At 42.8% G+C, this 26,136-nt stretch overlaps 1 protein-coding gene across 6 annotated transcripts in view; it reads right to left on the bottom strand.

Moving 5' to 3' along the window:
• Nucleotides 1-26,136, bottom strand: part of ZNF385D (zinc finger protein 385D) — a 940,592-nt gene that overhangs the window by 326,375 nt on the left and 588,081 nt on the right. Inside the window, exon 1 of one of the 6 annotated variants that reach the window (XM_004271916.4) lies at nt 18,143-18,658. The exons of 4 other annotated variants lie outside the window; for them this stretch is intronic. In XM_004271916.4, the coding sequence (XP_004271964.1) occupies nt 18,143-18,164 (22 nt within the window). In that variant the 5' untranslated portion in view covers nt 18,165-18,658. Of the gene's footprint in view, nt 1-17,307; nt 17,473-18,142; nt 18,659-26,136 lie in introns of those variants that run through there. One more of the 6 variants, XM_049710124.1, reaches the window with a different exon arrangement.

Below are 26,136 nucleotides of genomic sequence, written 5' to 3'. Positions count from 1 at the left end.
CCACCACTCACTACTGACTCTATTTGGGTTAAACAATTAAACACATTAACTTCCCATTTTCTACCTATAAATATAAAGATGCCAGGTGTCAGACAAGATCGCAAGATGCCATCCAGATAGGAGGTTCTTCTAATGCCTGTTACACAAGGCTTATATGATCTCTAGGATGGGAGAGAACTTTAGATGCTCAAGGAACAGAGGGAAACGTAACTTAGGACATGAGGGAGTGAGTTCTAGCCAGTACTCCTTATTAGCATGTCATAAAGTGCAATGATTTACCGATTTCCTTCACTTAATTCTGTTGCTTTGACAGCACTGGGGACTGCTAGGATGGTGCAAAGAGACAGCAGGTAACATAGGAGACCATCTCCAACAGAAGAGGGAAAAGAGGACTGTTCCGTCTCCCTTCCTTTAGGGTAGGGCTGTTAGTACTATTTATATTTTATCAAGGGTGGCTGCGATTGTCCTTAAGACTATTCAACAGCACGGACCAGGAAAGTGATAACCTCCACTTTATAGAAATGTCCCCTCCTACCAAGATTCTACAGAAGTGGCCCAGGAGTAATGTGCTGGGAAGAAAATACCAAAGGGTGGTGTCAACATTTGGCACACAAGATGTCCAGCCAGAAGGTCTTGGATTTGAATCCCATGCCTACCATTTTCAATCTATTTAGTCTTGGGCAAGAAATTTAACCTTTAAGGGCATCTTTCCTCTTCTGTAAAGTAGAGAGAATGACATCTAGTCCATCAAAACATGGTCATTCCTTTAGGGAGTAAATGAATCGATGTTTGTAAAGAGCTCAAGAGCTCAATAAACAGTGATCATCATTACTGTTGGGAGATTTTGGGTCTTCGATAAATACGGAATACGGAATACGATAAATACGGCATTTTTACCATAGACACACACTATAGACATTCCAGATGATTTCTAGGCCTAATGTTTTCTCAATGGCAATGATGAAAAAATAAGAAGAAGAATATGGAGTTAGGAATAGAAGAAAAAAAATCACTGAAATACAGAATTAGGCAAATGTGCTTTTGCCTTTTAATGGCTGTGTACTCCAAGGAAAATGAAACTTCCAACCATAGCTGGCTTTAGATCTAACAGAATTAGAGCTCTTTCAAGGATCAGCATTCTAGTTTTGAGGCAAGATAGCACAGCCCCACTTACAAGATGCATTCTTTCTGTTGCCTTCATCCCCATTTGAAAGCACAGGGTATCTCTCGATTTTACGGCATTATTGATTTTTTGAATATTGAAACCAATATCCACATGGAAGTAGCACAACGGAAGTAAGTGGAGAAACAGATTGGAGAGGGGATTGCAAGGACGAAAAAGCAGGAAGTCACTCATTTTGTTCCACTTTGAGAATTCATGCTCTGAGAAGTCTGCAAGGCAGTTTTCACATAAAGAGGTTACCAGTTTGAAAGCACCCACTCTACTCTTTAATGAAAGGAATATATGTAGAAATTGATCAATAAAAAATTTCCATGGGACACTTTGGCAATACACATGAGAATTAAATATGCCTTCCCCCTAAATTCCACTTCTGTAAATTTACTCTATGGATATATGTGAACATGTACACAAAGAATTATGTATGTCGGGCTTCCCTGGTGGTGCAGTGGTTGAGAGTCCACCTGCCAATGCAGGGCACACGGGTTCGTGCCCCGGTCCAGGAAGATCTCACATGCCGTGGAGCGGCTGGGCTCGTGAGCCACGGCCGCTGAGCCTGAGTGTCCGGAGCCTGTGCTCCGCAACGGGAGAGGCCACAACAGTGAGAGGCCCGCGTACCGCAAAAAAAAAAAAAAAAAAAAAAAAAGAACTATGTATGCACAATGATATTCATTGTTTTTATTAGTGAAAGAATGAAAATAACTTATTTTTCTTTTAAAAGGGCCAGTAAATCACAATATGTTCCTGAATTAGAAAATGGTGTAGCCATAAAATTAAAAAAAAATAGAAACATCAATATATGCTGAATAAAGCAATATGAAAAACAGGGGACATGGTATGTTTCCATTCCATGTAAAAACAAGAGGGGGGTGTATACATATACCCTTCCACAGAGTTTATTTTTCCAGCTTTATTCAGATATAATGGACATAACATGGTATAAGTTGAAGGTGTACAACATAATGATTTGATGTGTATATATATTGAGAATAATACTACAATAACTCTAGTTAAAATCCATCACCTCACACAGTTGTAATTCTTTTCTTGTGGTGAGAACTTTTAAGATGTACTTTCCTAGAACTCTCAAATATACTATACAGTATTGTTAGCTATAGTCACCACACCACACATGACACCCCTGGGATGTATTGATCTTATAGCTGGACCATCTTCATCCACCCCCTTCCCCTTCTGTAGAATGCAGTCTCTCGAATAAAACAGAGTGCACTACGGTGGGGATAGAAGATTTCGTTTTCACTATTTGCCTTTCTACAATGTTCTCTTTCAAAAACTGTACATGTATCATTACCTTTTCAAAAAGTAAAAATATTCTATTGAAGGTATAGAAAGATGTCATGGTCTCCCTCAGTTCCTGGTGTTCTAGGGAACCCCCCAAAAGTTTGGATTGTTATCTGATAAGAAAAGATCACCTCACACCTGGCACATTGTATGTGCCCAGGAAGAAGCCAGTGAGAAAGAAATTGCTGTTCCATTTGGAAGAGAGTCGCCACTGTGTCAGGAACACGTACACACAGAGGCCATGCCCCCAGGCACCGCTCCTGCACAGGGAGGCCAACTATCAAAGCCATTTGCAGTCTGTGTAAGCCTTGACTCTGGAGCATTGCGTGTTCCATGAACAAGACTTCCTATCTCCTACCCTTTCGGGAAGGGAGCCGGAATCTTTCCCTGCTCTCAGTCTCAGGCCCACCAGCAGGTGGCTGCTTGGCAGACAAGGTGAGATGCTCTCCGCTTGTGTGTTGGTTCACGTTTTAGTTTGTTGCCTCCTTCAAAAGCCCATGATCTATCTGCATATAGAGGATGTGCTCCCGGACTCTGGCTTTCAGAGGCTGAGTTTTACTCAAGGTCACACCAAACAGTGTGGCCAGGGTCTGAGCCAGCCCGGCCACTTACTGCTGCCTCTTTGCTTGCACTCTCTGTACTCGTGTTTCCTCATCTGCAAAGTGGCCCTGATCATTCTTCCAACAAGGCCATTAGGAGGAGTGGTGGAGGCCATACCCTGAGAACAGTGGTTGGCAGGGACCAAGCACGTAATAAACCTCAGCTATTTTTAGTAGTTAGAGGGCTGCCTGATGAGTTACCACTGTCTCAATTTACTGATTTGGAAGCTGAGGCTCGGGGCCCTTTTTGCAAATTCACGCCACTAAATCGAGGCTTGGCTTGTAAGTTGTGGTCGGAGCCTCGTCACTAGCGCCAGATACGTGCATTCACCAAGCACTTGGCCTCTATTTTCCTGTCTGTGAAATGGAGACTTTGACTCCATACGTCAAAGAGCATACGTTAGAATGGCAGCAGCTCTGACGACAGCAAGCAGAGATGGGACCAGAGACAAAAAAATCTCCCAATTTTGCCTCTAAGATGCTCATAAGTGAAAGTGCAACCGTGTTGGAACCTTCCTGCAGTCACATTTTATGCTCGAGGAAAGCAAGAGTAGCCTCTGCTTTGTTGTTCATTTGTTTTCTTGTCTAAAATGCTAGTAGGCAGCGGTTCAGGCCAGGTAACCACTACTGTGGAATAATCTGCTGCTTGGAGCAGCCCTACTTACTAGTCCTCGTAGAAACACAAAAGTGCAGTTTGCTTCTCACATAATCGTCACATATTTGGCAGACTAAGTGCTCTGATAAGCGGCTGGCGTTTGACAGGTGAGTGAATCGGCTTTCCCAGGTAAGGATGGGCAAAGCCAGCCACTTTCACCCAAGATGAGGCCAACGGAGCACGGGCATTTCAGCGGAAGCTGCCTTGTCTGTTTGTGTGCCTGTTGTTTTAAGGCTATCTATTGTTAAGACAAGGATGGCTCAGGAGATGGAAAAACAATCATTAGCTGCGGCCGCCCTCATAAGCTGTTACAACGCTCAGAGAAACACTAATGGATAAACAAGGTCAACAGAACACAAGGGGCCAGCTCACAGTGTCCCAAGGTGGCCAAGCCTTAGCCAGGCCTCTCTTCCCCTAAACAACAAGCAAAAATCATTAGTATTGACATTCGGGGTAGGCAAGCTGCACGCTGAATGACGAATGACTTCACCCCGGCTTGTCCATCATATCTGTGGGCAGGAGGTAATTTACAAGCTGCCCTCTCTGTACAGAGATGGTGCAATAAAGATGATCCGTGACCACTTACACTTGATCTTTGGGGTGTTTCTTCTTTTCAGTGATGGAGGGGAGTGCTGAGTCAGGTCAATGTTCAGTCAGGATGAATATAGTAACAGCAGGCCCAGTGCTCTGCGTACACCATCTAAGTCAATCCTTATAAGTATTCTAGGAAGTTTCATTTATCATTCTTATTTCACAGATAGGGAAATGGAGGCTCAAAGAAAGCAAGTCACTTGCCTGAGTTCCCTGTGGGGAGCTGGGTCTTGAGCACTGAAGCTAGGATTCGAACTTGAGCTACTGGAACTAGGGTGAACAATTCATCCCCGTCCTCATGAGACTTCATTTCAGCACGCAAAGTCCCACGTCCTGGGGAACCCCTCAGTCTCAGGCAGAAGTGAGATGGTTGGTCACCCTAAGTTGAACTCTAACTGTGGACCATTCAGTATCTTGTACAACAGAAACAGAGGAACATAGGTTGGAGACTTAGACCAGATTTTCCATGTCAGCAGAAAGCCGCAGGTCAGCTAAATGATCGCTAAAGGTTCACTACTTAAAGTGTGGTCAGTGGGCCAGCAGCACAGACATCTCCTGGGAGCTCATTGAAAGGCAGAATCCCAGGCCACACCCCAGACCTACTGAACCAAGACCTGTGTTCTAATACGATCCTCTGGGGATTTGTATGAACATTAAATTTTGAGAAGCACAGTTCTAAAATCCTTTCCAGAACCATCCCACTGTGATCCTAAATCAACTTGCACAGCATGAATCTCTTTTGGGTGCCAGCTCTATAAAGGGTCCCAAGGACAGGGGAGGAGGGCTCCTCCCTAGGGACTTCCAGTCTATAAACTGAGGCAGGGAGTGGGTGGGGCAGCACAAAGCAGCTTGCAATCAGGTCCAGACTTCATGCCATGGACTGATTTCCCTCAAGGTAAGCAGTGTGTTGAGACGAAAGAACATAAGCTTTGGGCTCAGACTGACCTGGGTTGGAGTCCTGACTCACTGCCTGAGTGACCCAGCAAGTGGGGACTCCTGGGTCACAGGGTGCACTCAGTAAAGTGGGTTAAAGTCACCCGTCCCGGTGGTTCTCAAGCTGGCTGTCCTTCAGAATCAACTGAGGCGTTTTACAAGAAATGCAGATGCCTGGGCTCCAGCTCAGAGAAGTGGATTTAATCAGAGTGCCCTGGCCCTTGATGGTAGCATCATTTCAGAATTCTCCAGGGGATTCCTTTGTGCAGCCAGGATTTAGACCCACTGGCCTTCCTCTTAAGGATGATGGTGAGGGGCTGATGAAGTTACTCATGCCAGCATCTGGGACAAAAACAGACATCCCGGCTCTGCTAAATTCTGCCCTTCAGTCAGTGGTGCCGCATCACCTGTCAGCACCAGCTCTGCTCTCCACAAACGGGAGCTGATGAATTCTCTAAGGAAACCAAGAGGTCCGTAAAGTCCATGGCTTGCGCTTCTCACAGTGATGTTCTTATTATTAAGCGTTTGATTTCATTTTATTTCACTTATTTTGGCCATGCCACACAGCTTGTGGGATCGCAGTTCCCTGCCCAGGGATTGAACCCAGTCCTTGGCAGTGAAAGCCTGGAATGCTAACCAATGGATCACCAGGGAACTCCCTTATTAAGCCTTATAAAGTTAGGAAAAAGCAGGCAACAGTGCCAACCACTAGAGCTAATCAATGAATTTGGTAAAGTAGCAGGATACAAAATTAATCCAGAGAAATCTCTTGCATTCCTATACACTAATGATGAAAAATCTGAAAGAGAAATTAAGGAAACACTCTCATTCACCACTGCAACAAAAAGAATAAAATACCTAGGAATAAACCTACCTAAGGAGACAAAAGACCTGTATGCAGAAAACTATAAGACACTGATGAAAGAAATTAAACACGATACAAATAGATGGAGAGATATACCATGTACTTGGATAAGAAGGATCAATATTGTGAAAATGACTCTACTACCCAAAGCAATCTACAGATTCAATGCAATCCCTATCAAACGACAAATGGCATTTTTCACAGAACTAGAACAAAAAATATCACAATTTGTATGGAAACACAAAAGACCCCGAATAGCCAAAGCAATCTTGAGAAAGAAAAACGGAGCTGGAGGAATCAGGCTCCCTGACTTCAAACTATACTACAAAGCTACAGTAATCAAGACAGTATGGTACGGGCACAAAAACAGAAAGATAGATCAACGGAACAGGATAGAAAGCCCAGAGATAAACCCATGCACATATGGTCACCTTATTTTTGATGAGGCAAGAATATACAATGGAGAAAAGACAGCCTCTTCAATAAGTGGTGCTGGGAAAACTGGACAGCTACATGTAAAAGAAGGAAATTTGAACACTCCCTAACACCATACACAAAAATAAACTCAAAATGGATTAGAGACCTAAATGTAAGGCCAGACACTACAAAGCTCTTAGAGGGAACCATAGGCAGAGCACTCTATGACATAAATCACAGCAAGATCCTTTTTGACCCATCTCCTAGAGAAATGGAAATAAAAACAAAAATAAACAAATGGGACCTAATGAAACTTCAAAGCTTTTGCACAGCAAGGGAAACCATAAACAAGACCAAAAGACAACCCTCAGAATGGGAGAAAATATTTGCCAATGAAGCAACTGCCAAAGGATTAATCTCCAAAATTTATAAGCAGCTCAGGCAGCTCAATAACAAAAAAACAAACAACCCAATCCAAAAATGGGCAGAAGACCTAAATAGACATTTCTCCAAAGAAGATATACAGATGGCCAACAAACCCATGAAAGGATGCTCAACATCATTGATCATTAGAGAAATGCAAATCTAAACTACAATGAGGTATCACCTCACACCAGTCAGAATGGCCATCATCAAAAAATCTACAAACAGGGCTTCCCTGGTGGCGCAGTGGTTGAGAGTCTGCCTGCCAATGCAGGGGACACGCATTCGTGCCCCGGTCCAGGAAGATTCCACATGCCGCGGAGCGGCTGGGCCCATGAGCCATGGCCGCTGAGCCTGTGCTCCGCAACAGGAGAGGCCACAATAGTGAGAGGCCCGCATACCACAAAAAAAAAAAAAAAAAATCTACACACAATAAATGCTGGAGAGGGTGTGTTGAGAAAAGAGAACCCTCTTGCATTGTTGGTGGGAATGTAAATTGATACAGCCACTATGGAGAACAGTATGGAGGTTCCCTAAAAAACTAAAAACAGAACTTCCATACAACTCAGCAATCCCACTACTGGGCATAGACCCTGAGAAAACCATAATTCAAAAAGGGTCGTGTGGGGCTTCCCTGGTGGCACAGTGGATGAGAATCCCCCTGCCAGTGCAGGGGACACGGGTTCATGCCCCGGTCCGGGAAGATTCCACATGCCACGGAACAGCTGGGACCATGAGCCATGGCCACTGAGCCTGTGTGTCTGGAGCCTGTGCTCCACAACGGGAGAGGCCACAAATGTGAGAGGCCCGCGTATCACACACACACACACACACACACACACACACACACACACAAAAGAGTCATGTACCACAATGTTCATTGCAGCTCTATTTACAGTACAGGACACGGAAGCAACCTAAGTGTCCATCGACAGATGAATGTATAAAAAGATGTGGCACATGTATACAATGGAATATTACTCAGCAATAAAAAGAAATGAAATTGAGTTATTTGTAGTGAGGTGGATGGACCTAGAGTCTGTCATACAGAGTGAAGTAAGTCAGAAAGAGGAAAACAAATACTGTGTACTAACACATATATATGGAATCTAAAAATAAGGGAAAAAATGGTTATGAAGAACCTAGCCGCAGGACAGGAATAAAGACACAGACGTAGAGAATGGCCTTGAGGACATGGGGAGGGGAAGGGTAATAAGGTAGGACGAAGTGAGAGAGTGGCATGGACATATACACACTACCAAGCGTAAAATAGATAGCTAGTGGGAAGCAGCCGCATAGCACAGGGAGATCAGCTCAGTGCTTTGTGACCACCTAGAGGGGAGGGATAGGGAGGGTGGGAGGGAGACAGAAAAGGGAGGAGATATGGGGACATATGTATATGTATAGCTGATTCACTTTGTTATAAAGCAGAAACTAACACACCACTGTAAAGTAATTATACTCCAATGAAGATATTAAAAAAATAAACGTTCCCCAAACAAACTAATGTACCAGAAGGTTAGTATTCAGGATCTTACAGCACTCTGTTTTTTTTAAGGAAAAAGAAAAATTCTGAGCAATCTACCTTGAATGCACCATTTAACTGATAGAGCTTCCTTAGGACACGGCTCCTGAGTATCCCCATAAAACTGTAAGTTACAGCCCGCCATTCCTGGGGCAGCTAATGGAAACACATGGCAGTGATCACGTGGCTTCCGGATTGAGCATGGCGAGGGCATCCCTCCCTGTCAGTAACCTCCACGTTGCCTCACAACAAGGGCACCATAAATTATAAACTGTCGCAGAGCTTTGGAAGCAGGCTTTGAGAGAGATGCTAATAATTCCATACAGGAAGGGCAGAAAGTTTTTTTTTTTTAATAGCACAGCCAGTCAGACAAAGAAATCAGTGTTTAAAAGTCGAGCAACACACAGAAGGATAGATAAAAATCGATACCAAATCCCTCTTTCCTTCCCAAGCAACTATTAATAAACTCCCTCAGCTTTCAATGTGTCTGTCCCCATTAGAGTCTTGGGAAGGAAGGAATATGGGGCATGGAGTCTTTATGGAGGTTTCCTGCGCTGATCATTTCTCTATTCTGCCTCTGCTTCTGCCATTTCCCTTCGTTATAGAATAATGACAAATAAAAGATTAGAAGTGGCCTGGGCGGTACATCTAATCCCAAAGTACCAGGGGCTATTTGAGGAGGTAACCAAATGCCCCCTTTCTCAGTGCACTCAGATACCTCCACGGGGATGCTAAGCTGCATCGCTGGACATATATTTCCAAATGGTCATGTTTTCAAAATCCACTCTTTTCTTTCTAACGCACTTGGTTTTCACATCCTCATACCAAGGCCAATTCCTATGGTGCTTTGCAGATTATGAAGTTTGTTTCAACCTCTGATTGAATCTCTCTGTCAGAGAGACCCTTTAACCCATCGTATAAAGGGAAAAATTGACACAGAGAGATTCACTAACGTGTCCAATGTCACACTACCAGAAAGTGACAAAGTGGGAACTTGACCGGGGAGGATTGGTGAGGAGTTCCTGAAAGCTCTTCACCTATATTTCTTTCCCTCCTACCTGCATCTCCCCCGAGAAAACCTCTCACTGATAACTGAGATATTTAAAGTGCTACTTAGGGCTTCCCTGGTGGTGCAGTGGTTGAGAGTCCGCCTGCCGATGCAGGGGACACGGGTTCGTGCCCCGGTCCGGGAAGATCCCACATGCCGCGGAGCGGCTGGGCCCGTGAGCCATGGCCGCTGAGCCTGCGCGTCCGGAGCCTGTGCTCTGCACCGGGAGAGGCCACAACGGTGAGAGGCCCGCGTACCGCAAAAAAAAAAAAGAAAAAAATAAAGTGCTACTTATATCAGTTGTAAGATCTCCCTCCGGGTCTGTGGCCAATTTGCCCTGAGATCTGTCTCTCAAACTTTGGACTGCCCAGGTGCTGACATGTGCAGGTTGCACTGCCCAGCTGCCTCGTTGGTGCCCTCTGGCTGGATTCCACCAATGAGAGGTGAGGGTGAGCGCAAGGGAGAAGGCAGGGTATTTCTCCATCTCCCTCTGTGCCTGAGGCTGGATCCTTCCATCCTCAGTGTCTTAGGCCTGCCGCGATTCCAGCTCCTACCAGGAGGCCCTGGGTCCCGGCCTCCAGGACCACATCTCGTCTCTCTCCATCTTACACTACCAGTTTCTTGCTATCGCTAATCTCTGGGTTGCCTCTGCACCCCTCATGGGGCATCTCAGCTCCTCCATCACCCACATAACTAATGACCTGCATTAAAGTCCTTCTTTGTGAATTAGCTGACATGGTTCCTGTTTTCTGGTTTGACCCCAAAAGATATCATCACTTTTAAAAATTTTTACGTATTTGTAATACTGGGTTGGGTACAGAGAAAAATCAAGAAAGCATCAAATTTTACTGATGGCTCACCATGGACTTCCTGGGGCTTGGCAGTGGTATATGCCTTGTATAGTTTAGTCCTCAGAAGACAACTGTGGAAAACACATTATCATTATCCTCCTTCCACAGAAAAACCTGGATATCAAAATGTGAGGTGACTTGCCCAAGAACACAGAGCCAATAAGTGGAACGGCTGAGATTCTAACTAGGTTGTTTTTACTTCTTTATCGGTCATGAAATAAAGACCAGGCTGGGACTCCCTTCTTGAACAAATACTGGAGATAATGTTGTAAATATCAAAGTCTGTAGTACAAATGACTTGCATTGTTTTTACAAGCATTGAGTTAAATAGTGAAACAGCAGGTATATGTAACACATAATTAATACAAGCCTTAATACCTAACGATGCTTTGGAAAAACTTTTGGGTTCGCGGGCCTCTTGCTGTTGTTGTGGCCTCTCCCGTTGCGGAGCACAGGCTCCGGACGCGCAGGCTCAGCGGCCATGGCTCACGGGCCCAGCCGCTCCGCGGCACGTGGGATCTTCCCGGACCGGGGCACGAACCCGCGTCTCCTGCATCGGCAGGCGGACTCTCAACCACTGCGCCACCAGGGAAGCCCAATTCATGCCTTTTAATTAGATTTTTTCTGATTATTATTTGATGTGAAAAAATAAGGCAGAATAATAAAAGTATGGATTAGATTCAGACTTCTGTTATCAATTGTGATTCCACAAAGTCAAAACACACATCCGTCTTAGACCTCAACCATTTTTATTTATTTCTTTAGCTATCAGCTAGAATATTCTTTCTAGCATTATTATTACAAAGAATCTTCCTTTCATAAAAAATATCTCCCTACGCTCTGTTATAAAGAGTAAAGGGCACTGAAATAAGCCTCAAAGCACTGAATTGGAGTCTTGGCCTTAACTTTTACTAGATGTGTGACCTTGAGAAAGTTGTTTCAGCCATCTGAGGCTCAGATTCCTCGTCTAAAAAGAGGAATAATTATATTTTGTCTACCTCCTACAATGGGTCATTTTGAGAATAAAAAATAATAATGTAGATGCATTTTAAAAAATACAAATTGCTCTACAAGGATCATGTTTATCAAAGTACATTTACATTCATGACTGCGTTTTTATCCTCAGAGCAATCTGCCGCAAGTGCTTCCCTTCGTCAGCAAAATGCATTAATATGAAAAAGGTTCGTGTGAAGAACAACTTTACAAAAGCCTTGCAAACAGCAGTTTTGCGCAGCCTTAACAAATGGCAATTTTTGAAATTGGTGGCCGTGCCGAGCATTTCCGGCTACTTGCACATAAGGCGGTTCCTGCCTATCCCAGCCTCGTGGCCAGAGAAAGCCAACATCTGGAGTGAAGACACAGAAAATGCCAACATCTGGGATAAAGGCACAGAAGCCAAGTGCAGCTGAGAACTGACGTTGTGACCAGGTGGATTGAAACCAAGTGCAATTCTACCATCTTATGATTTTACGTGTTCTTCCGACATTTTCCAACATTAGTCTTAATATTCTATAGCTTTGTCCCTCTCCTTTTACGCTGCAGAGTCCTAGGAAGCCAGAAGTAAAGTGAAACAGAAAAAAAGGTTGTGGTATTTCTTACATTTATTTAAGTATCTAATATCTAAGGGCGCGTCCTGACTTCGACACTTGGAAAACAAACAAAAAGAAGCAGCTACTCTCCCAGGAGCAAAGAGGCGTGTTTCTCTTGTCAACTCACATTCACCAGTTTTGCTAGGGAACGTCAGCATTCTGGATCCGCTGAGGAACTGGATTCCCTTCCTCTCTGATCTCCAACACCCATTTCATCTTGCAGTTTCAACACCTGTTTGTAAGTGCCTATGTGCCTGGCACTGAGCTGAGCGGGGTGCTAAGGACACCTGAGATTAACCAACGCTCATGCATTGAAAGAACTCTCAGCCCCTAGCCCCATCCCTGCCCCCCAGTCCCCAACTCCCACCAGGCACCGCTGTACTTTGGGGCAAACAGCATTGCTCAGAGCACCAAATGCTGCTGCTGCCCATTTCCCCTCTGACCTTGGCCCAGGTAACTTTTCTCCCTCCTCCCTACTTACAGAAAAGCGATTACTGCAAGTGGGCAGAAAAAAAAAAAAAAAAACATAAAGAAGAAGAAGGGGTTCAGTTCATCCCATTCAGTGCTATGATACAAGTTCATATGCATTTCAGTTGTCAGAATCGAGAGGGATTCACGGAAATGCCTTCAGTTTTAAAGGCTGTGCAAACCTGGAGCTCACATTCAAAGAAGGCTGACTTCCAGCTGCTTTATAACGATTTTAACGGGACAACAGAGCAAAGCGTCTTCCTATTTTCAACCCTAGCAATTTGGTTCAAGCGTGATCTCAGCCACTTTAAGCTTTGATATTTCTAGCCACCTCTTATGCTGTATTTTCTCTTAATGCCACCAATCATGTGTGAAATTCTGTTGCAAAACTAATCTTTGTGGGAAATGATATATAATGACTTCTTTAAAGAGAGACAGAGAGGGCAGTGACTATGACCTTTGTTGTTTTTTGACATGCTTTTCATAGTGTAATACAGATGGAAACAGCTCTTTCTCAAGGTCAAAGTCGAAATAGTTTTCTGCTTATACAAGCATCCCTCTTTCTTAAGCAGGAAAAGCCTTGAAAATTATCCTCATGACTTGACTTTAAAAACCTCTAAGGTATAGAATGGTTGATAAACTTGAAAACCAGCTGTGCTCAAAATACAGTTTCATATCCATCTTATTAAATCAATACTTAAAGTTTTACCTTTCAAATGATGTGAAAAGATTTACGAATATACAAAAGATGTGAATGAGAAATAAAATTTGGGTATTTATATAACAAGGCACTGTTTTAGGATCCAGTGTTACACTCACACAAACACGCACACGCACACACATACGCACACATATATTCTAGCCAACACACCTGGTCTTATCAAGGGAGATTTCAGTCAAAAGCAGCTGTGACCAAATATTCTGCAGTGGAAGTCAGAAAACACTAATTTAAATTTTTCACTTGTTTTTTGGAACAATTATGCCACCCACAAAAGGGTAACTTTGCAAGTCGTCATTATCTCATGAATTTTGGAACTTGTCCCTTAAATAAACTCATCTCGTTTCCATGTAATTACAGCAACTAAGAAGGCCCTTTAAAAAAGAAGAAAAACTTAGCTCAAAATTTAAGGGTCCTAATTAAAGAATCCATGTTACTGACATTTTGATCATCCTTGGAATTTGGTTCCCGAAAATGAGAAATTCCTATGAATCTGAAAGAGAAATGTCTTGAGAGGGTTCTCTTAGATTTCAGTTTCCTGCATCTGATGCTTTCTGACAATATTCACCTGTCACATCCGCCATCCCTGTTATGTAGTAATTGATTGCATGTCATTTAGATTAATTTGTAATAACACACAATGGTAATGACTTCAAACTTCAAAAAGGGTAACCTGGACTAACAAATTCCTTCCTGAATTATTCTCTCCCGCTGGCAACCTCGGGGAAATAGAAACACGTCCAGAGTGCCTGAGGGACTCAAGTAGACCTAATTCCCCATAACAGATCACCTAGTACCAACTAATTAGGATAAGTTAAATGTTTCCACTGAAAACACACACACAAAGAGGAATGTTTTTCTCTGCTGCCTGCTGTTTTCTGCTCATTTCCTTCCTTGTAGCCTTGCCGCCTAACTGCTTTTCTAACACAACCAAAAGTGCAAACGCTGACTGGAGAATGTTCTAAACATCCCAGCGGAAAAACAAAGTCCTTCCTATGACAATGTATAAACGTGTCTATTATAGGCAGGGGAATAGGCTGCTGGTCTAGAATTTTCCTACGAGATCTTTTTTTCTAAGTGTTGTATTAAAAGCTTCCTCCATCAAGTATTTCTTGTTATGATATGCACAGCGCTAAGTCTTTTTCAGGTTTTTCTAAGGCATTTTAAGGAAGACAGCTGATTCACAATTAGCACCACGCTGCACTTGAACGGCTCATTCGCACTTTGTAAATTTTGCTCGCCCTTTTCTCCAGGTTTAATGAATATGCCATGAATAGTAGCATTGAGAGGGAGCTCTACTGTTTGTCTCAAGTTCTACTCATTTGTTTAAGATGCATCCTTTCTTTTTGCAGCAGGATTCTCAGGGAGCAAGCCCTCGCCCCTGCTTGGCTGTAAGTACCCCAGAATCTCCATCTGGTTGATTTTCGGGCACATCGAATTTCCTCAGTGCCATCAGGCTCCCATTTTCTCTCCTGATGGCAAAGGGCTGTGACATGACACCTCTCTGGCAAACTGTGGACAGTTTGTGAGGTTGGCAGGACCACGGGCAGCCATTCATCACTCCAGCAGTGGAGAAATGTGTGCAGCCAGATGGAAGGGGAAGATGATTCAGACATACTGGAGACAGTACATGGTTACAGCCTTCTGCTGGGATGTACCTGCCCTTCATGCCAGCACCGTCCCCTGACCCAACTGTAACCAGGTGGCATGGGGCAGGTCTGCTGTACTCACAGCCAGCCAGGACCGCTCCCTTCATCCAGAGAGAAGTCTCCCAGATGCTTCCTGTTATTTGCGGATCAATTTTTTAAAATTTATTTTCTTATTTATTATCTCTAGGTCTCATTTGCAAACCGGGGATCATAGTACTACTTTTTTTTTTTTTTTTTTTTTTTTTTTGCCACATGTGGGATCTTAGTTCCCCAACCAGGGATTGAACCCAGGCCCTCGGCAGTGAAAGCGCAGAGTCCTAACCACTGGACCACCAGGGAACTCTCTATTTCCGGATCAATTGTTAACGGTTCTTCATCCTCGGCACAGGCCATTTTTAAGTCTGTCAAATATTCCTGCGGGTGGAGAGGGTAACTTCACAAGTCTTTATGATTTTCCCTTGCTTTTACAGTAAATCCCAATCAGGTTGCTTGCTGGGATTTCTCCTCTCTTCTTTCTCCCGTGTGAACCTGATTCTTAACTCCAAGTAATGAGTGCGAGATCGACAGAATAAGGAACAAACGTATCCACGGTGACTGAACAGCAAACTCTTAAATTACTGTGCAGTAAGTGCAGATGAACAATTATTGAAAACACTGCACTAAAATTTCAGTAGGAGATAAGAGTGAGGCTTAAGTCATTAAAAGGGTCCATTAGCCTCGTGAGTCTGAGACAGCACACTCAAAACACGAGTTATTCTGGAGAACTGGAAATATTACTTATTCCACCAACTTGCACACACACAGCTGACTCCAACTGAGAAAGGACAGAGCCACAGTGTCCAGCCCCTAAGGGGAAAGGGTCTACAGAGAAGCAGAGGCTGGGCCAGTCTGTCCAGGCAATGAGTCTTCAGTTAAACTTGAAAGGTGTAGCAGGCGAGCAAAACTGACAAATTAGATTATTTACAAGGGAAGTAAATACCCTCCTTGCATATCAATTCCCAGGGTGTTAGAGCAACACCATGCTCTCCATCACTCCCTGCTGGGGACACAAATAAAAGACTTCTGACACCTCTACCCCATTCCCGCAAATCACCAGAAAAAGCCCAAGAATTCAGCCCTGCTTTCCTTTTGTCCCTGTTCTCCCTGACCTGATAAACCCTCTGCAGTTCAAATATGAAGAAGAAAGTCACGGGTGACCAAACTGCAAAGTGAAAGCACTGTTTTGAAAAAATCACCTGAAATAGCTACACACACATAAATACACGTATGTGCCTACGTACATACACACATACATACATACTGTTAAGGATTTGCAACATTAAAATGCTGTTGAATCTTAACACGCCTGGGCCGTATTGTCAATTCTGACCCTAGATCGTGGACCACACATTTTATGAGAGACAGGTGGGCTCCCAGAGCTCTGGATGCCAAACAGCTTGAGCGAGGGGCTGCATAACAGAACCTGAAAGAAACAGCATTCCTAAATACACACGATTTCCTCCGAGAATATAAAACCATATCTCACGCCGGAATTATGGTAAGACCGAACCGTGCTCATGACACAGAGGGCAACTTTAGCCTTGCCTTTAAAAGAGTATAGTTTCATCTGAAGCAGGACATCATATTTCAATGTGTGCTATTAAAAACTTGCATTACACAGTGAAACTAATTGCCCTGTGAATCACCCTGCTTTACAAAACGGCTGGACTAGCATGCAGTTAATAATACGAGCTAGCCCAGTGAATATTTCTCCAAGAGACACAGGAAAATCCAGTACAGCACGGATGGCCTCTGGACCAGTACTTTTACACCACTGCTCTGGTTAACACTACATCCTCACCACCATCACCTTAGGCATTGTTGCAAGAGGTTGAAAACTTAAGCTAAAATTAAAATCTTCCTTTCCATCTCTCAAATACCAGTACAGATGCTGAAATGTTATTTTGTCCAAAAGGCATATTATCTTTACAAGCTTTTGAGCGTGTCAAAAACATTCACAATAAACACTTGCTATTTTATGAATTGTCAATTCACACGCTTACCACCTCTATCACTACCCCCTGGAAAGAGTGTTAACTCTGGATTCTGCTTAAATGTGTCTCTCAGATGAGGAGCCTTTCTTTAAAATCGATTTTAGTTATTTTTAAGACTTCTTTCCTAACATGACGCAAATTAAAGGGAAATCAAAACTGCTGTCAAGACAACTAAAAAGCACTCAGCTTCTGCATACTTTGGCAAACGTTTCAAAGGCTCGAGCGAACAAAACAAAGCAAACAGTACGCACAGCAATAAACAACCGAGAAACTAATACTGCCCCAAGTTTCTCGAAATACCTCTTTAATTGAAAAATGACTCTAGCTTACATATTTCCAAGCAAGGCAACTGATCACCCAGAGCATTTGCATCATGGAACCCTCACCCCTCTTCAGCTGCTCTCACAAACCTTTTAATATCAGAGAGATGCCCTTAGGTGATGATGCGGGATGAAACTTACAGAAGGAAAGCATAACTTCAGGGAGGAGGAAAGGATATTCCGTCTAATCCTTGGCTTCGTATTTAGGGAAGGGTTTTGCCTTCTCCCCATCAGTAAGTTGCAGCGTTACAGTGCAAATGTGCAGCTCCCAGCCCACTTACACTGCTCCACTAAGAGCCCAGATCTAAGCCTCAACGTGTTTTCTGGAAGGGCAGGCAGCTCCGCAGAAAACCTAAGGGAGGTTTCCACCACGGCACGCAACTAAACTGCACAAACCTTTAACAGCTCCAAGACCTCTAAAGGTTTAAAATAATATGCATTTTGTGCCAGGATGCTCTAGCTGGATGGAAAACTGGGATGCTGTGGAAGGGTGCTCTCAGCTGTCCAAGCACCGCACACCAAAGAATGTTTTATTTCCCTTTCTGCCTCAGAATTAGGGGAAAACCAAAATGCTTAATGAACCGTAGATATTGACTAAGCTTCCACAGCGTCCATAGTACAGAACTTTTACATTCCATTGAGTTTGCCCATGACTTTCCCACGCCGCACCATTTCTCCTTCCTCACCTAGCTAAAAAAAAAATCAACTTCATCACACAAATCAAGGCAAAGTTTAGCCACCCTCACCCCTGCCCCTTTCCTCTTCCAACTTCAACTCCTCTACGACTAACAAACAGCCCCGATCGTAGCACAAAGGAAGCTCCTAGGGCTGCACCAGCTGGGTCCTCCAGTTGCCTGCTGAAGGTAGGTTTACTGGAATAGATTCTCGAGGCTTTGCCGAGATTTTCGAAAGGGCTTGTCTGCCCTGATGAAGAGCTGGGCACCCTCAGCATGACATCATCAGCGTGAACACTCACCAAAATACATTATGCTTCTCATTAATCAGACAGCCGGAACCCCACCGCGGCGTCTTCAGCATCAGCTCGCACCCAGGGCTGCCGCGCAGAGCCAACCCGTTTCATGCTACATGCGGCGGAAACGTCCCCGGCGTGGAGAGCAGGGGCGCCGAGCGTGCCGCCTCCGCCGCGGGATGAGCGCCTCGCGGGCCGCCTTTCCCGGGCTACGGTCCCCGGCGGCTGGAGCGTGCACTCGGGCTGCCTGCTGCACTGCCCATCCTTACTGTAATCCGACTCCTCCTTGCGATGTCCTTGCTGCGCCTGTGACATCAGGACTGAGAGTACTACAAACAGACCCCCCCCACACTCCACCCCACCCCACCCCCGGTTCGCCGCGGCTCCGGGAGGTGCTTCGATTGCCTGCCTGGACCAACCATGGTGCTCGGGAAGCGTTGACGAGCCCAGAGACCTGGGAGGGGGCGGAGTGAGGGGCGCGGGAGGCTGTCTTAAAGAGAGAAGGGTCTCCAGAGCCACTGAGGCGCGCACGGGGGGAGAAATTCACCGGCGGGGGGGGGGGGGGCGGGAGGGGACAGGGTTAAGGCGACTTCTGTCACTGACGTGTCATTAGACACACTTTTATCCCGCCCCTCCCGCGAATGGCAGCATCCCCGCCCCAACTGAGTCTCCCCTCCCAAGTTTAAAAGGCAGTAGGAAGGGGAATGGTGCCTTGTGCCTGCATTCTCTTTGCTGTAGGCTTGAGGGTTGGTTGTTGTCTGTGACGGTTATACCTAAAAGACTCCAGGGACCATGCTAGGGTAATACAGGTTTCCACTGAGAAGTGATCAGATCACAGGACCCCAGCAGTTGGTGAAGAGTTGTTTTTATTTCTTGAGTATTTTCTGAGCTAGGTTGATAGAGAAATGTAAAGAAGAATAACTGGTGATGAAAGTCACCTCGCACCTGCACGAGATCACATTTGCTGCCTCCCGAAGCAGGTAGTAGAAAGGACACTGAGGCTGAAATGATCCCTGACCCCTAAAGGGGAGAGACATTTTAGCCTGAAAGATAACCAGGATTGTGTCATAATTCAAGTCTGGTCACCAGTATAATATAGACACACACACACAAGCACTCCCATTACATTTGAGATGAACAGTCGAGAAAGGCAAAGCTTAGCAAGGAAGCTTAGCCCTTACATAGAAAAGGATGTTAAAAAGAAATCCCTGAAAGCTGGACTGATTAATATTTCAATGCTCTGCACTGAAAATAAACCCATAGAGCAAGTTCAGTTTCATAAGGACTCAATCTCTTTGGGGTCCAACTTACCTACTGGACCATTTAAACTTAAACATTTCTACAAAAATCTATTAAACTAAGAACTGAAGATATTGATCAACCATAATGGAAAAGAATATAAAAAAAGAAAAAAGCAATTAAAAAAAAATAAAGAACTGAAGATAAAAATAAAAAATAAAGAACTGTAGCCTATGGAAGCAAGCAATTGATATATTTTAATAGGAGTTTTGGTAAGCCATGGTAGCCAATATTTCTCCATTGTGATATTAAAATATTCCATGGTCTTTCCTTGCACAGTTCTGTGTCTGTTGATGGGTTTAATACACTGGGGGGGGGGGGAGGCTGGTTGCTCTGCAATCTTGCAGTGGATTACAAAGAATTTGGTGAATGCAAATAGATAATCATATATAAGTCAGAAACATTACAGCGAGTCTTAGGATATATCTGGTGATGCTCTTTTAGAAATAGTCTTCATTTAAAGCAATTTGGAGGAAGAAAATGTCAATAGTAAAGAATATTTACTTTTTTTACTCCTATTTTAAAATTAAAACTAAAAAGAATGTTACAGGAAAATCCTGAAGAAAACACATAAGTGGTTTTCCTTTTGGACAGATGGAAATCATCCAAAAGTACAATTATTGGCCTTTCCCTCAGGCAAAAGAACCATCTGTGGTAGAGCTTATTCCTGAAGCTCATCAGGTGTCTTGACGGCCTACATGGGCTAGGGGGCGCTGTAGTTTAATGTTAGAGTTTTTGGTCCTTTCGACTTCCTGTAGTTAGAAGGTGGAAGCTTTTAGAGTTGCATTTAAAACAGGAGATTTAAGATACTAAAGGACTCTCTTAATAATTAATAACACCCTTGAATTTGTGTGGCATTCTGCAGTCACAAGGTCTTTTCACTTATGTCATCTTCCTTGCTAACAAACTGAGATCTCCAAAGGCGTATATTATAATCACAAGAACCTGAGGCTCAGAGACTAGGCAACTTTCTCAATGATGTCAGTGAATGTCAATACAGAATAGTTGTCTTACTATGTGTATGTTGACTTTATGTTCAAGTCCCCAGCAGAGCTGTTTATTCAAATATATAAATTCTAAATTTTCCGTTTATAATGGCTCAGGTAAAGATCTCCCCCAATCATATTACATCACTGCATGTTCCAGAAAAAATATATATATTTATATGGTCATGAAAATAGAGGCAGAGAGCATTTGGTACTAGAACATTCCAACCTCTGCCGGGTCTGAAAGAGCAGTGTGTCACCTCTGAAAGAACATGGCATCCAAGGAGCTGAGTGTTACATTCATACAATGGAATTCTGTTCAAAGAAAAAAATGAGGGTGTCTGCTTTATTTAAACACGTGTGTCCCATCCACCTCCAATTCAGGGTTATCTGGAATATCAAGACCTCCGATAGAAAAGTTGCTTATTTCTGGATGGAAAACAAGTGGTTTTTATTTTACTTGTATACTTATTATCGTTCCTTCTAAAATTACTTTATGTGTATATATTATATTTATAAAGAAAAAATGCGACTATTTTTATCTTGAAACAAAATAACATCTAAACAAAGGCACAGCTGAGGTTGGCTAGACGTAGGGTTGTGGACATGACAGCCGTGCCTGAGAGATGTGCCCATATGTCACCCCCAGGAGAGGACCCAGCAGCTCCCAGGGAAGGACCTCGTTCACACCCGTGGCTTTTCTCTGTCTCTCAGAAAGTATAAGAAGCTGAGAAATTCTGAGGGGGAATAAGGTAGAAATAGACCTTTCATGAGTAAGACAAAGGATGCCCTAAAACCAGTCACATATTTGGACTGAAAACATCATGGAAAGATGTGAATTTTCCCTTTGCTCAGATATCCGGAGAGCTGCCTGCTTGGATTCTCCTGTCTCCTGAAAGCCTTGTTCAAAGGTTTGTCAGGGTAGTCATTCCCAGTCTCCCTTCTAACAGTTCAGACTTCCTTCCTCCTTCCCCTGGCTTTTCCTAACCCCTCACCACCCTCTTAAGTCTCCATAACATGTACCACCATCTGACCCACTACTGTGGACATCTGTTCATTTTGATCTCTCTCCATCGGAATATCATCTCCACGAGGGCAGGGATTTTCCTTGTTGTTCACTGCTGTCTCCACCATCCTTACAAGGGTATCTGGCCCTTGCTGCTACTCAATAAACATTTGTGAATGAGTGAATGAATGAACATAACCGAGTACAGCCTTACTCTGCGTAAAACATCATACTTTCCTATGTGCCTGCAGGCAAATCTTTGAGACTGATGGTGTTTGATGCAAACTGTTTACACAAATTGAGTGTGTCCATGCTTAGCAGCAGCTGTTCTCACATTCCATGCAATACAGATGCCAGGTGGTCCTGCAGACCACAGTGTGTGAGCTTGCTTGTCCTGTCTCATAGCTGAATGCAGCAGTCATGCAGCCCTGACTTAGCAGAGCCCGTTTATGTTGCCTTCCTCTGCGTCTTAGTTTTGTCCACTTTCATCTCTTCCTTATGTATCCGCAGTAAAGTTTTATCCAATGTTCCTTATTCCAGGCTTGCCCAAGGCCAACCCATGCTCCATATTAGATCCATTATTATCTTTTTAAAACAGATGTGATCAACTCACTCCCTTGCTTAAGACTCTTCATTGTCTATTTCACCTACCAGGGTATATAGGGCCTTTCACAGCTAGCCCCTGATTACTTTTCCACTTGTGAATGCTTGATCCTTCACAAGCTACTCCAATCCCACTGCAGGACTACAGTTCCCCTGAAGACTACACTCCTCTTACCTGCTGTCTTTATCTGGACAGTTCCTATTCAACTTTGGGGGCTTTGTTCAAGTATTATTTCTTCTGAGAACCTTTCCTAACCTCAAGAGTGAAGGAGGTACTGCTCCCATTTTGTTTTCAGATAGCATATTATCTAAGTCCTACGTGAGCACTTAAACATAGTGTGGGGATTGCCCTTTACTTGTCCGTCTCCCAAATGAAAGATGATGCTCTTTTTTTTTTTTTTAATCTCCAAGACCTAGTATAAATCAGTATTTAATGAATGATTCCATTATTTATCTATTCATTCATTCCATGTTTACTGAATAAATTCCATATCTTTTGAATGTCTACTTTGCGCCATGCATTGTACTAGGTGATGGATAAATAACACCGCAGAAAGCGCAAAAGGCAATGGGGGACGTGCCTGAGGGTTACCAGGAAGAACAGGAAGGTCAATGTGCTAGAGAGGAAGTAGGTACTGAGGAGGATATTAATAGTTGAAGTGAAATAGGTTACATGCAGCCTAATTCAGTAGGACTTTGGTTGGCCATATCATAAAGATTTAGACTTTTATTCTGACTTGTATAGAATGCCTTTGGAGTAACGTAATTTGACATATTTTAACAGGTTCACTATGGCTGATGCATGGAGAATGGATAAAAGGGAGCAAAGGAAAACACAGGTGACCACTTAGGAAGCGTTTGTAATAATCTAGAAAAGAAATGGTGGCTTAGACCAGGGTAGGAGCAGTGGAGATGGTAAAAAGTGATTGGAATCTATACGTATGACAAAATGGGTCAATAGGATTTCTTGATGAGTTGGGAAAGTGATGGAAGAGAAAAAAAAGAGTAATAGATTATTTGAAATTTGGAGACTCAGCAACTGGAAGGTGAAATTTCCACTAACTGATAAGAAGACTGTGGAAAAACATGTTGGGGGGGGTAGGAGGTAGTCAATGCAGGGCCTATTTAGTTTGAGTCCTATTATAATATTCAAGTGGAAACGTTCCCTAGCAGTTGGGCTATATAAGTATGGAGTTCAGGGGAGATGCTTGAACTTCATATTTAAAGTCATTGTTTGTATCATCTTTTTTAGATTCCACATGTAAGTGATATCATATGATATTTGTCTTTCTCTGTCTGACTTACTTCACTTAGTATGATAATCTCTAGGTCCATTCATGCTGCTGCAAGTGGCACTATTTCATTCTTTTTAATGGCTGAGTAATATTCCATTGTATATATATGTACCACATCTTCTTTATCCATTCATCTGTCAGTGGACGTTTAGGTTGTTTCCATGTCTTGGCTATTGTAAATAGTGCTGCAATGAACATTTGGATGCATGTATCTTTTCCAATTATGGTTTTCCCCAGACATATGCTCAGGAGTGGGATTGCTGGATCATATGGTAGCTCTATTTTTAGTTTTTAAAGTAACCTCCAGACTGTTCTCCATAGTGGCTGCACCAATTTACATTCCCACCAACAGTGTAGGAGGGTTCCTTTTTCTCCACATCCTCTCCAGCATTTATAATGAACATATATACAAAACAGAAATAGACCTACAGACATAGAAATAAACTTACAGTTACCAAATTAGGAGTTTGCAATTAACATAATACACACTACTCTATATATCTGTCTACATAAAATAGATAACCAACAAGGGCCTACTGTAGAGCACAGGGAACTATACTCGATATTTTATAATAACCTATAAGGGAAAAGAATCTAAAAAAAATACATATATACATATGTATATACACATGTATAACTGAATCACTTTACTGTACACCTGAAACTAACACAACATTGTAAATCAACTATACTTCAATTAAAAAAAGAGAGGAAAAAAGCAATAAACAAATAAAAAGTTGTATTTTCAAATAAAAAAAATCATAATCTTATAGATGGTGATTAAATCCATGAGACCAGGTGATCTCCAAGGGAATATAGATGGAAAAGTAGAATAGGGTCAACACTGAGCCCTGGGGAATTATAAGTGCAAGAGACCAAGTATGTGTGTATCTTGTGACTAAATATTTGTTAAAAGCACAACAATCTGTTGAATGAATATTTGTTGACATATGAATGACATTTGATGGAAGGCTATTTATTTTAAGCCTGAGTTTGCTTCCGTCTAATATACCTCCACCCAATGTCAAAACAGGTTGAAAGGTGGAGAAATAACTAATTTGTCTATATGAGAACAAATGACAAGTGCAACTAATCTGTGTAGTGTTTTGCTCAGAATTTTGTAGATGGTGTAGACATGACTACACACTCATAACTCATTTTTATTCATTGATTCCTACTTGATGCTTCCATTGAAATTAAATGCCTAGGGACCTTAATCTGGATAATTAACAGCCTACAGGAAAAGAAGTGCTAATATTGTGAGAAGAAGAAAAATTCTATAAATACTATAATATTCTAAAATTCTACATATCTGAAATTCCCTAACCTTGGAGACATCATCCAATAAATTCCTTCTATATGTGGTCAGTTAACAGGGGCTTTTTTACAAGATTTACTAACTGGCATTGAAAACCCTCTTAGAATTCTTACCCTGGAGCTGGCTGTGGCCTAGGCATGTTTATTCATTCAAAAAATAGTTATCGGGTACTCACGTGCCAAGCACTGTTCTAGGTGCTGAAAGTACACTGATGAAATTACAGACTCTCTGTCTACATGGTGCTTACATTCTTGCGGTTTCCATAGCTTAACTTATCCAGTAGGATTTGGAACATCTTCCGGCTTTGTCTCATGCAGAGGAAGACTTAAAACATCCTTCATCTCATTCATTCATTGGTTATGGTTTATTGTTTCTTTACCCCCAACAGAATGGACATGAGGACAGGGGCATATCTACCACGTTCATACTGTATCCAGTGCCTCAAAAAGTGTCTCAACAATAAGAGACATGAAATAAATATTTATTTGTATTGATTTATTATTTATTTGAATGAATAAATATCTCAAAAGTCTTCCATATGATGCTCTGTCCTGATGCTACCGAGAATATAGTTATATTCTACCAGGAATGCCCTTTCCTATTCCCCTTTATCTGTCTAAATAATTGTATTCACCACCCAAAACTGCTCAGATATTTCATTTTCTAAGAAGTGTTCCCTAGGCTATGTCTGACTCACATGTTCCCCTAATGTGCTCCCAAACATTGTTTGCAAAACTTTATTACAGTATTTATTAGATTGCATTTCAATAAGCAGCCCAGTTATCAATATCCCTGAAGTAGAATGAAGGTTCTTTGGAGTCATGGGAGAAATAGATAAATATCAATTCCTTTAGTATTTTAACATACCTCAGAATATAGCAGAAGTGCACACCAAGGGCATGGCAGATTGGGTTAGTGACTGGAGCGTGCCGTTAACATCCATGACTTAGGAAGCAGCAACCTTTGCTGTGGTTGGAGACGATCACCAGTATTCCATAGACGAGTAGGAGACTTCAAGAGCAATTAGAGTGAAGAGAGAATCCCAAAGCTGGGAGGAAAGGCCAGCCAGGAACCGGAGGGTTGATCAGCCATTAGGCAAAAGACAAATCAGAAATTTTGTGGGTGGAGCAGGTCAGGAATCCAATACGGGAGCCAAGTATCACCAGAGTCAAGAACAGTTTAGTCAGAGAAGAATCTGGGAAAAGCTGATCCAACCCCAGCTGCTCTTACAGGTGCCTTTTATTAGCACATTTACCCTGATGGATTGATTGTCCTGATTCCCTTATAACAGGAAGTATCACAAGCTCCCTTTCTGAAGTCTCTCGGATTAGCTCCCTGTCACGTTTCCCTTTCTTATTTTCTTTTTTCCCCTCCAAAGCCCTTCAGGAACGTGTTCACATTTTTATCTAGCTTTTAATAAGGCTGACTGACCTCTTGCTTTATATCTATGTAGATATTTTCTCCAAAAATCAATGGACACCACATCACATGTT

Source organism: Orcinus orca, chromosome 5 (genome assembly GCF_937001465.1).
Source record: "Orcinus orca chromosome 5, mOrcOrc1.1, whole genome shotgun sequence".
In the NCBI taxonomy this organism is placed as follows: Eukaryota; Metazoa; Chordata; class Mammalia; order Artiodactyla; family Delphinidae; genus Orcinus; species Orcinus orca.
Note: the sequence above shows the minus strand (reverse complement) of the source record. Positions and strands in the feature narration are given on the sequence as shown.